Source organism: Sus scrofa, chromosome 17, assembly GCF_054392235.1.
Source record: "Sus scrofa isolate SSC_HxYL_T2T_F1_AM1 chromosome 17, Sscrofa_HxYL_maternal_Yorkshire_Landrace_v2.0, whole genome shotgun sequence".
Lineage (NCBI taxonomy): Eukaryota > Metazoa > Chordata > Mammalia > Artiodactyla > Suidae > Sus > Sus scrofa.
This window is the reverse complement of record NC_139399.1, coordinates 12,356,550-12,368,940: the sequence shown is the minus strand read 5'-3', so window position 1 is coordinate 12,368,940 and position 12,391 is coordinate 12,356,550. Positions and strand designations below refer to the sequence as shown.

The window sequence follows — 12,391 nt, the reverse complement described above, 5'->3', positions numbered from 1 at the left end:
TTTTTTAGCACATCCATTGGAATACAGTTCATCTTGATTTTTTTTTTAAATTGAGATGTCATTGACAGCTCATGTTAGTTTCAGGTGTGCAACATCACAAAGCCATTATTGTATATATTGCAAAATGCCCACTCTCTTGAAACACTTCATTCACTTGAATCCCAGGACATGGCACTGTCTTGATTTTCCACTAACAACTCCTACTCAGTCTGTTTGGCAGCCTTCCTCATCTTCCTTCCCTGCCTGATCCAAAGGGATGAAACCCCTTCCTCTCAATCTCAATCCCTAAGTGGCTTCACCAGTCCCTTTGGCACTAACAGCATTTATACACTGAGAGCTGCCTTTCTCCTGTCCTGACTTGGCCTCTCAACTCCAGATCTGAATATTCTATCGCTTACTCAGCACTGCCACTTGGAAGGCAAATTGGCATCTCAAATTGGACGTATCCACACTGAACTCTAAATGCCCTTTCAAATCGGCTCCTTCTTCAGTGTCCAATCATCAGTAAACGGCAACTCTATTCATCCTGTGGCTCAGAAAAACAAAAACAAGACAAAAAAACCCCCTCTGAGTCACGTGAGTTTCTTCTTTCTTTCCAAAGCCATGTCCACTTTGGCAGCAAATCCTTTCACTTCACCTTCAAAAGAGACTCCCGCCCCCAAGCTCTTCTTCCTACATCTACTTCAACCACCCAGGACCAAGCCACTTTCACCCGGACTTTTCAAACAGCCCCCTCCTCAGGCTCCTGGCTTCCACCTGAGCACTCCTACCTTTGCAAATATAAGTCAAACCACGGGCTGAGCCTCTGCTCCAAACCCTCCCATGACTTTCATCTAATTTAGAACAAAGCCCTAAGTCTTCCCATGCCCTGCAAGGTGTTGCAATCTCATCTCACACCTCATGCTCCCTCAGCCACACTGGCCACCATGACACCTTGAAGCAGGTGCCCTTGGCTCACATGGCTCTTTGTTCTGACAAGCAGCACTTGCTTCCTCCCTCCAGGCTGGTCTCTGACTCTCCTATCGAAACCACGCTCACATTGCCCACTGCAGCCCTCTCCATCCCCCTACCCTATTGTGTAGGTTGAACTGTGTCCCCAAAAGATGCATTGATGTCCTAACCTCTGGTATCATGAATGTAACCTTATCTGGAAATAGGATATCTGTAGACATAATCAAGTTTAGATGAGGTCATTAGGATACAATGTGCTGGTGTTCTTATAAGAGACCCACACCCAGAGGAAAAGGCCAGATAAAGACACAGAAGGAGTTCCCTGGTGGCCTATCATTACCAACCCCCTAAACTAATGGACTTGGCGCTTTCACCACTGTGGCCTAAGGTTCAATCCCTGGTCTCAGAAATGAGATCCTGGAGTTCCCTTCATGGCGAAGTGGTTAACGAATCCGACTAGGAACCATGAGGTTTCGGGTTCAGTCCCTGGCCTTGCTCAGTGGGTTAAGGATCTGGTGTTGCGGTGAGCTGCAATGTAGGTTGCAGACGCGGCTCGGATCCCACGTTGCTGTGGCTCTGGCATAAGGCCGGTGGCTACAGCTCTGATTCAACCCCTGGCCTGGGAACCTCCATATGCCACAGAAGCGGCCCAAGAAATAGCAAAAAAAAAAAAAAGAAGAAAAAAAAAGAAATGAGATCCCACCACTGCACGCCAAGGCCGGAAAAAACAAAAACGAAAACAAACTCCCCTGCAAGAAAATCAAAAAACCCAAACAATGAACAAAAAAACCGAAGCCACAGTGCTGTGATCATACCTAAAATGTATCAATTATTTCTTATAAAATAGTCTGTCTTCAATTTCCTCTGAATCTCATAAACGTATATTGTTTGAATGAATTGCATTTGACTTAAACAGATGCAAGTTGATCCAGGCAGATGTTTGTGATCTGGGCGTGAGGTGGCCGGGAGAATCAGGAGGCTGAGGCTGCTCCCTGAGCCTCTGCGGCAGGCAGGTGTCTTGAGTGAATTGTGTAATCAAGTGGATGGGCCATTTGAAATTATTTTGTCTGACCATCTCTGGCCCTATGCAAAAAAATGATACCAAATACTGCATTTCTGTCACTTCAGCCATCACATATGAGGACCTGCCAGGAGCAATTTAATACTGCATTTGACCACACGAAAGCAAGCCAACTGCTGTCTAGGCAGAGGACCCATTCTTCCCCAGCAGACCGGCTGCTACACTTTACTCAGCAAGGCTCTAGGCTTAAGGAACTTCACATTCAACTTCAAGCCCAACAACTATTATAGACTTTGCAAACCAGAATGTGGTGTTTTTCTGGCAAACGCTTCTAGTTTCACGGGAAAGGAGGGAACTGGTCAGGACTGAGTAGTGGATAAAATGTGAGCCAGGTTGAACTGGATCCAGCATGAGGTTGCATAACAGTAAAAGCTGCTTTTCAACCAAAACTAAACAAAAATAGTGACTATAGAGTAGACTTCCAAGAGAGATTTCAGGATATACCAGATGCAAATATACTATACAAGTAACCAATCGAAAAATAATAGAGCCAACAAAACAATCACCAACACACAGAAATAATAGACAGAAATATAACAACAGACACCCCCCCACACACACACACAAACAAATCCTGACCCTATGGCTTTGAATCTACACAACAGGGTGGGTCCAGGACAGGCACACATTCAAAAAAGTGCAGTGGCACAAGGGCCCCCATATGCTGTACAAAAATCGATTTTCTTCCTCTTTTCCTTCCAATCAGATAAGAAGAGTAAGAGCTGTGGGGTTTTGAGTCGTTTTGAAAAGGCTTAATATTCAGAAATATCTGCCTAAGATTCAGGCACATCTTTCAGGATTCAAGCCCAAGTTGGTATAGGGAACAAATATAGGACTCAGATGGGGAAGGAAGACAAGTGGGGGAGGAATTTTGCAAAAGAATCAGCTTAGGGGGCACCCGCCCTCAGAAGCTGGGATCCCTAGCGAACCGAGGAGGTGAGCGGATCCGCTGCACCGCGCCTCCTCCCAGACCGACACGTTGACACTAGGGGCTGGACCAGGCGCTGCCTGGGTATGTTTGGTTTGCTGGCTGCCTAGGGCTTTCCAGCGGCGCAGGAGCGGTTCTGGTGGGAATCCTAGGGGTCGGGACAGCTGTCACCGTTTCTGGAGCTCCAAGTGAGTGGGGTGGAGGGAGTAAGGAGACCCTACTAGGAGCGGACAAGTGCACGGGACAGGAGTGGCTCCAGGGCCGGCCGGAAAGGTCTAAAGTTAGAGAAGAGATGGAGGATCACGAGGGATCGGGGATAAGGTCCGGGCACAAGCCGGCTAGCCGCCTACCTAGAGTCACTCACCATCCTCCAGAGCTTCGTGCACAAGCAGGAGACCCAGCAGCAGCCAAACCTTCATTTTCAGGGCAAGCGGTGGGGGTCGAGGTTCTGCGGAAAGCTGGTCCGAGGCGCTCGGACAGCGCAGGGCGAGGGCAGGGGCGCCGGGGGAGGCAGCGGGAGAGGGGCGGGCGCCTGGGACGCCACAGCCGGAGGATTCGGTTTCATGAGGAAGAGAACACAGATTTGGGGGGAAAGTTTGGGGATTTTTTTTTTTTTTTTTTTTTTTTTTAATTCTGTGTAATGTAACCTCTCCTGCCCCCTGGCGGAACCGTGAAGCGCGGCGCTTTTTCCTGGCGCCGAGAGCGAGCGAGCGACGAGGGTGAAATGTTAATTACAAGTCAATGAGTTTCCCCAACGCTCGGCGTTTTATCAAGTTTACCAACTTCACGAAGGCCCATCGAAATCCTGCTGGTACTGACGGGGTCGCACTTAACCGGAATTGTCCAAATGTCACCAGTGCTCCTCACCAGCCTTAATGCTCTGTAAAAAGTGCCCCTTTTTCTTCCTTCTCAGCACGTCTTTTCCTAACAAGACCATTGCCTCGGTTGTCCTGGCTCTGCCGGACACGGGCATATCCCTTGCAGCTGAGACCTTAGAGTCCTGGGGTTCTCCAGTGGCAAAGGTACTCTGCCTTGGGGGGACCCATCACAGTCTGGCTCCCTCCCCAGGGTCTGGTGGAGGTTTTAGAGAAACTTCTTTTATTCAGCAATCCCAGTGCCTACACAAGACTCAAGAGTCTAGGAGGGACTGTGCCAGAAAAGAGTCAAGTGACAGCATCATGGCCTCCTTCCTGACTCCTTGAAGTCCACTCCTTGGCTCTTACTCTGTCTACACCATCTTCCCCTCAACCCTGCACAGCCCCAGGTGCTGCCGGGTCTTGGTGCTGACTGTGCTTCACGTCCAGCCCTCTTTGCCACCATGGTCGCTCCACTCAGGCTCCTATCTTCTGTCACCAGGAAGTGGCCACCGCCTCTTAGTTGGTCTCCCTGCCCTCTCTTTCTCACTCCTCAATCCACACTTTCCCCAACAGTTGGAGCTCTCCTCAAATACAACTCTAAAAATATATCTATCCCAACTAAAACCCTTCAGAAATTCTCCAGCGTTCTCAGGATGCGGGTCCTCTGCAGCTGCTCCCCATCCTGCCCTGCCCTCCACACAAACATTACCCTCCATCACCCCCCAACCCCCCACCGCCCCCAGGGGGTTCACCACTCCTGCTGCCCGCCCCCCCAAGTCCCCTTCCTCCTTTTACCAGTGGCCTGTCCTCTCCCCATCCCCCAGTCCCTGGCCTAAACCTAACTCCTCCTTCGAGGCTTAGCTCAAGCCTCACCTCCTCCTCGCTCAGCCTAAGCGCTTCTCTAGAATAAACACCTCATGGTAGCAGCTACAACAAAAATAGTTTGTTGTGCTTCTTTCTCCTGCACCATCCCAAGTTCGAGGGCAGGAAATATGTCCTATTAAGTTTTGTATTCCACAAGCTTCTAAAAAGTAATAATTATTTTATGTTCCAAGCAGAGCATAGAACCCTTCCCATGCATTTCTTGGTCTCCTATTAACAACAAGCCTATGAGGGAAGCTGTGTGGTTGGTAGCATCCCCATTTGATGGGTGAGGACACCCAAAGTCAAACTGGTAGGAAGTCATAATCCAGATTCTGTGTGACCTCCCACTTCTCTGGGTGGAACCCTCACTCTAAGGTTAAAACAAGCTGTTGAAATTACAACACATGAAAGCTTTTAAACAGGGCCCGCCTGGCGTCCCGTCATGGCTCAGGGTTAACGAACACAACTAGCATTCATGAGGACTCGGGTTCCAACCCTGGCCTGGCTCAGTGGGTTAAAGATCCAGCGTTGCCTGAGCTGTGGTGTAGGTCTTGGATCCCCTGCACCTGTGGCTGTGGTGTAGGCTGGCAGCTGTAGCTCCACTGAATCCCTAGCCTGGGAACTTTCGTATGTCGTGAGTGCCCCCTAAAAAGACCAAAAAAAAAAAAAAAAAGTGGGTTCCGACTGAGCTTGACCACCACTTTGCCCTTCTTAAGCCCCCAGATTGGAGATGGTAACCTGATGACAGGACCCCCCCCATATGAATGGAACCGCCAATCACTCTGTGGAGGGAGAAAGGGAACAGGGCTGTCTGTTCCCTCTTTTGCAGGAGCCAGGAGGAGGAATAGCAGCCATTGAAGTAGCCATTAAAAAAAAAAAAAAAACCCAGCAAAAAAGCAGCTAACATTGTAATGAATTTTTAAAAGCTGTGTGCAGATGGGCATGAAAGTTTAGACTCCTTGGAGCCTCGGACCCAAGGACAGAGCAGAATCACTCAACAGCTCTCTGCCACAGGTCTCTGCTGCTGATTCACGAGAAAAAGACTAAATGCACACAGATGAAGGGAGGTGGCGTTAATGAGGGTGGCACTCAGTTGCTTCACCTGTGTTTTCTTTCATTTAAAAAATTTTATTTAAATTTTAGAACATTTTAAACTATAACAGAATTATACAAGGCAGGAATAAGAAAACAGTAAAAATAGCCTTTCATGTCCCTGACCCTTCCTTCTAGTTATAAACTAGTTGGTAGTAAAGAGGCACTGTAGTTTAAATTTTGCTCCTGTTTATAGAGACTTTGGTTGTTTTAAAAACTCTTTTACAAAAGATACTGCAATAACCATCCTTATATCTTTATATGCTGTGTTTTTATAACATAGATAACTGAAAGTGGAATTATTCAGCCAAAGGCCATGCTATTTAACATTTTTGATTAATATTGCCAATTCAACAAAGCTGTACCTATCTGTAGCCAATTCTTCTTTCTTTGGGAGCATGTGAGCCTACATGCTTCTTCACACCCCGCCAGTGCAGGATGTAATTAATTGATTTTTAGAGTCTGGAGGGGAGGTCTCATTATGCTCTTCGATTCCCACTCCTTTTATTACTACTGGGGATGGGCTCTAATCATGTTTTTATTAGTCATTTGTATTTGAAAATTAATTACTATCTTACCAGAGTGGGATCTTAATATGTTCTGGTGAATCAGCTCTGGGGGATTGTACAGACTGCTGACATTTTCTTCTAATCCTTTGCTTGTGTTTTCGTTTCGCTGATGGTGCCTTTCTTCAAGCAATTTCAGCAAATGTTTAGCAGTTACACTTTTCTGTAACTTTTTTCATGGCTTCTGTGTTTTATATCCCTTTCGTGGGCCTTCTTTGCCACAAATGATCAAAGTACCTGTTTTATATTTCCGACTAAAACTTTTATAACTTTGTTGTTCATGTTTAATTTTTAAATCCATCTATTGTTTTTTTGTATCACAAATTATAAATCTAATTTTATGTGTTTCTAGTTGAATAGTCAATGTTATATTATCATTCGTTAAGTGATTTTTCCTTTTCCCACTCTTTAAATTGACTTTTAGTGTTATTAAATTACGCATGTACATGGGTCTGTTTCAATTTTGTCTATTTTATTTTATTGATTTCTATATCTGTACCTATAGAAACACCACACTGCATTGAATTGGCAGTGATATATAGTATGTTTTATTTGTTTGGGTAAGAGATGCCCCCATCATTGATTTTATGTTAATTATCATTGAACATTTTGTCTTCCAGATGAAGTTCAGATTCACCTTGTCAACCTCCATAAAAATTTTATTGTGTTTTGATTACAATTGCATTGAATTTATATTTGGGGGAAAGAATGGTCATATGTACAATATTGAGTCTTCCTATCCTGGAATGCGTCATCCTGTTATATATCTTTCCATTTTTTCAAATCTATTTTTATGTCCCCATTTTATATGTGTGTGTGTATATATATATATATATTTCATTTTTATAGCCACACCTGCAGCATATGGAAGTTCTCAGGCTAGAGTTCAAATCAGAGCTGCAGCCATGGCAACACAGGATCCGAGCTGCATCTGTGACCTACACCACAGCTTATGACAACACCAGGTCCTTAAACCAGAGAGTGGCCAGGGATGGAAACTGTATCCTCACAGAGACAATGTCAGGTCCTTAACCTGTTGAGCTACAATGGGAACTCCCCCATTATACTTTATAATTGGTTAATGGTGGTATTAGGACAACAATTTTGGAATTCTGTAATCCCAAACCTGCATTCTTAAATGTATTTTATGTCAAATACACTTTAGCTAAATTTGGGCTGCCTAAATGTGTGTATGCATGCAGATATGTATGTGTATATAGTTAAGCGCTTGCATGTTTATAGTCACAGCTATAGTTTTCCATGTAAATCTTGCTTAGGTTTTTTTTGTTTTGTTTTTGTTTTTTTGTTTTGTTTTTTGTCTTTTAGGGCAGCACCCATGGCATAAGATGGTTCCCAGGCTAGGGGTCTAATTGGAGCGATAGCTGCTGGCCTATACCACAGCCATGCCAGATCCAGATCTGAGGGGCATCTTCAACCTACCCCACAGCTCATGGCAGTGCCAGATCCTTAACCCACTGAGAGAGGCCAGGAATCAAACCTGTGTCCTCATGGATATTACTCAGATTTGTTTCCCCTGAGCCATAATGGGAACTCCCTTATTTGTTAATTGTTGAACTTGGTTTTTATTTTTGGTTGCTTATGTATTTGTTTTGCTATTATGAATGGAATTTTCCCCCATTACATTTTCAAATTGGTTAACTAGTAAATATAAAATAATTTTAGAATCCTATTTTCCCAAACCTTTTCTCTATCACGTATGCTTTAGCTAAATTTACATATCTAAACTTACCCTAGTCTGTGTTATGGGCTGGGTTGTGTTCCCACTGGCCTCCCACAAATTTAAATATTGAAGTCCCAACCTCTAGTACTTTAGAATGTGACCATATTTTGAAATAGGGTCTTTAAAGAGGTAATAAAATAAAATGAGGTCAAGGAGGCGAGGAGCTAGGCTTCAGAAGACTCCGACACTGCTGACCCCTTAATCTCTGACTCCTGGATTTCAAAGCTGTGAGAAAACACATTTCTGCTGTTTAAGCCAAACAGTTCATGACACTTCATTGTAGCAGCCCCAGGAACTAACACAATCTGTTAGGATGGGCACAAGTGTTACAAGAAATGCAGGAGCTTTCCAAGACAGTTAGCTGATAGTCACAGGCTTATTATCTTTGAATGAGACAATCTCAAGACAATTCTGAATCTGAAAAATAAAACTACCAAAGCTATATTTTTATGGGTTTGTATTTCACACACACACACAAACTGGTTGTCTCTAGGGTGAGAAGGAATTTTATCATTAGAATCTGTTTGCATCCACCTTTCTCATTCATTCTCCAACAACTGCTATAATATTGGCCAATTTAAATAAGCATTGCCTTACAGCTCTAAGTCAAAGGCAACTTGAAGGCTGGTTTCCTAAGGCATGATTAATCTTTGCATGTTTGCATTTGGTCACCTTAATGAACCCTCTTATTATAGTCCACTTGATCTCTTGGGTTTTTCAGTTGATCTCTTGGGTTTTTAGATCAGTGATCGTATTACCTGCAACACCCACTTTTTCTTTCTTAGCTGATGCCTGTCTGCTCCCTGCACCACGCTCTGACACTGGCCTTTAGTGCTTGTAATCCACAGCCCCCAGCCTCACGATTTGTGGGGTTGCTCAAGAATGTAACAAACCAGGGGGTCCAAGATTCCCCTGGATCATCAGCTACTACCTGATGCGGGAAAATAGGAGACGGACAACATATATGTGGCTTCTTAAAAGTGCCTTTAAATGTTGAATCACTATGTTGCATACCTCAAACTAACATTATACATCAAAAAAGATAATTAAAAATGAGAATAAAATAGGGTCCAGCGAAGCAGTGGGAGGGCACGGCTTTATCTGAGCAACTGTCCATTACCACCTTTATCTGAAGGGCAAGGGCCTAACAAGTGGAGACTTGGAGAGAAAAGGGGAGACTAGCAGGAGAAGCAAACATCAGGAAATGAGAGGGTGAAAGGAGTGAGCCTGGGGGCAGAGCAGGCTGCACATAGACTAAGGTCTATATGAGCATGTTCCTTTCCATTTATTTTCTCTAGAAGCCAAGTGATAAACAGTGTGTATCTGATGGGTGATGAAAACAGCAAGCCCTTTGGGTCACCAAAGACTAACATGATATAGTGCTTTCATTACGGTGTTCTTATTTGTGAGTCATTTTATACGCAGCATTTTCATTGTAAATCTTAATGGGAATTGTTCATGACTACTTTGTTCTGAAAAACTTCTCCACTCCTCTGCTTCCTTTACCCCCACCCCCAAAGTGGGGAATAACATCAGAAATTTGTTAGGAGGAGTTCCCGTCATGGCTCAGTGGTTAACAAATCCGACTAGGAACCATGGGGTTGCAGGTTTGATCCCTGGCCTTGCTCAGTGGATTAAGGATCCGGTGTTGCCGTGAGCTGTGATGTAGGTCGAAGACAAGGCTCGGATCCCTTGTTGCTGTGGTTCTGGCGTAGGCTGATGGCTATGGCTCCGATTCGAGCCCCAGCCTGGGAACCTCCAAGTGCTGCAGGTGTGGCCCTACAAAGCAAAAAAAAAAAAAAAAAAAAAAAAAAGTCTACCTATACTTAGGACATCTGTCCCCACCATCCCCCAAATAAGGACATTTCACTTCTCTAAACAGTCTTCATTAACTATACAGTAATACAACTAAGAAGAATTTTTTTTTAAATTAGTGTGTTATGGCTTGAGCAGGAGCTAACTTTAGTGGTTTTAAGTACAGCACTGATAATCTTATTCTAATGTAAATACTTGACATTTCTAATGCTCCCAGAGCCACTCATCCAGAGACACAGAAGGTGAAGAGTGGATCCCAGCACCTTGGTCTACTTAAAACAGAAGAGGCAAGGAGTTCCTGTTGTGGCTCAGTGGGTTACAAACCCGACTAGTATCCATGAGGACATGGGTTCAATCCCTGGCCCCGTTCAGTGGGTTAAGAATCCAGCATTGCCATGAGCTGTGGGGTAGGTTGCAGGTGCGGCTCAGCTCCTGCATTGCTGTAGCTATGGTGTAGGCTGGCAGCTACAGCTCCAATTCAACCCCCAGCCTGGGAACTTCCATATGCCACAGGTGCAGCCCTAAAGAGCAAAAAGACAAAAAAAGATATAGAAGGGGAAAATAAATTGCCTAGCTATTGTTTCCATTTCGATTGCACTCATTTCTGAGCTGTAAAGCCTCCCAGTTTAAATTAGATAAGTATGAAATGTATACTTTTGGTAGGTGTGATACATGTGCATACTGCACTATTATAAGTAATATTAAAATTTATTTTAAAAAGACAGGGTCACATTAGAAAGCATATTTTACAGTGGAAAAGCAGCAGCAGTTTTTATTTATTACAAATTCTAAAAAAAACCCAACTTAATGAGAAAAAGGAACACTATCATTAAAAGCATTTAAATTTAAAGTTATCTACTAAACAAAACAATTTCTACATTCGCATAAGGCCAATGTATCTGTTGGTTTTTACAGACAGAATTTCTGCAGGGTTTTAGGCCCTATCAACAGTTTCTATGAAATACAATGATGACAAAATTAAGCAATAAAACATCTGGGCACCAAAGATGAAGAGCCTGTTAACCAGGCACAGGCCAGGGAAACCCGCCCCATTGGCAATACAAGGTTCTTTGCCAACTTAGCCTTGGTCCATGCACTTTCCTCGCCAAGGCCATCGGTGCTGGTGCAGAAGCTGCAGTGGGCCAGGACCTGTAGGGCCAGTTCCAGGAAGCAGTCTCCCTTTCCGTGAGTCATAGAAGTTCCTTGGTCCTGATCACTGACCTTGATGTACTCATGAGATATTTGGAGCCAGAATTAAGGACCCCAAGCTACCTTACTTTCATGTGAAGTGTTTCACTTCATATTCTACCCTGTCAACCCAAGATCCCACCCAGCCAGGGCAGCTATGGACGCTCGCACTTTGCAACCTGCGTGCCCCAGGGTTCGGCACCTGATGCCCATGGAGCTGTCAGTGGTTAGTGAAAGCTCTTTAAGGCTAAAGACTGTGGCAGTGCCTTCAGCCATGGTGAATAAAAGCTATGACAGTTCCCTCAAGCCAACAGGGGTGCCAGTTCGGTTCAGCCATAACAAAATGCATTTGAAATCAATGAGACTAAACTGTGTACATATAAACAATAATGAATATTACAAAAAACCATCAACTAAATAAACAATCACAACAGATCAAGCCTCTAAGAACTCAGAAACCAGAGAGCCACTACAAAAATGTTTAAATATAATTGTACAAGGAGAAAAAAAAAAACCTCAGCTAAACAACAAAGTTAAGCAACCTTATTTTCACATCTACGTGACTGAAAAATGACCTGTGCTGGCATTATTTCCTACATGAACTTTGGTACTTTTTCCCTTGATATTTTAGGACAAGTTAGAAAACATAAGTGGAAAATGTACAGAGAAGGCGCTATTTTGGCACCAGCCAAAATACAAAAATGGCAAAGAAACCCAGTTAATTACACACACCCCAAATTCACACTAATCATGTGAATTTTCATACTCGGAGAGGCACACTCTAAACCAAATCCTTTACAATTCTGTGGACACGGTATTTTTGGTGTGAATTGTATTGTCACTGGAAGCACAGCAGGAACATCCCAGGGAGGGGAGGTCGGAATCTCGGCACAAGGTCACTATGTGATTTATTATCTCAGGACGTGCTGATCTAAGAGGAAAAAAAGATAAACTCATGTGCTCCCTCTGGCATTATCAGCATTGCAGGGCGATTACTGCGCCTTATTCTCCCTGCTAATGTTCAAATAATTTAGGAAATAATCTGAAAGACAAGCTCTTGTCTTTTAAAGGAAGGTAATTCTGACACAGATATTTTCTATCAACTGTAGTTGATAATAATAAAGTTTTAGAGAGATTGTTAGTTTTTCATTAATGTATATGTCCCAAATGATGATTTGATCTTACTCCTCTTGATGAGCATCTCTGGGGAAAATATGATTAAGCAATAATCTGTATTTCGGTATATAGCAAAGGTTCTAATGCAAGCTTTCTCATAAATAGTTTTAATTAATCTATTATATATTTTTT

At 43.7% G+C, this 12,391-nt stretch overlaps 1 protein-coding gene across 3 annotated transcripts in view; it reads right to left on the bottom strand.

Moving 5' to 3' along the window:
- Window positions 1–3,525, bottom strand: part of PDGFRL (platelet derived growth factor receptor like) — a 51,032-nt gene extending 47,507 nt beyond the window's left edge. For 2 of the 3 annotated variants that reach the window (XR_014831878.1, XM_021077996.2), the window contains exon 1: window positions 3,325–3,525. Coding sequence is in view for 1 of the 3 variants with exons in the window: in XM_021077996.2 (XP_020933655.2) it covers window positions 3,325–3,379 (55 nt within the window). In the remaining 2 variants the exon portion in view is untranslated. Of the gene's footprint in view, window positions 1–3,310 lie in introns of all 3 variants that reach the window. The other variant, XM_021077998.2, reaches the window with a different exon arrangement.
- Between the last annotated feature and the right edge of the window lie 8,866 nt (window positions 3,526–12,391).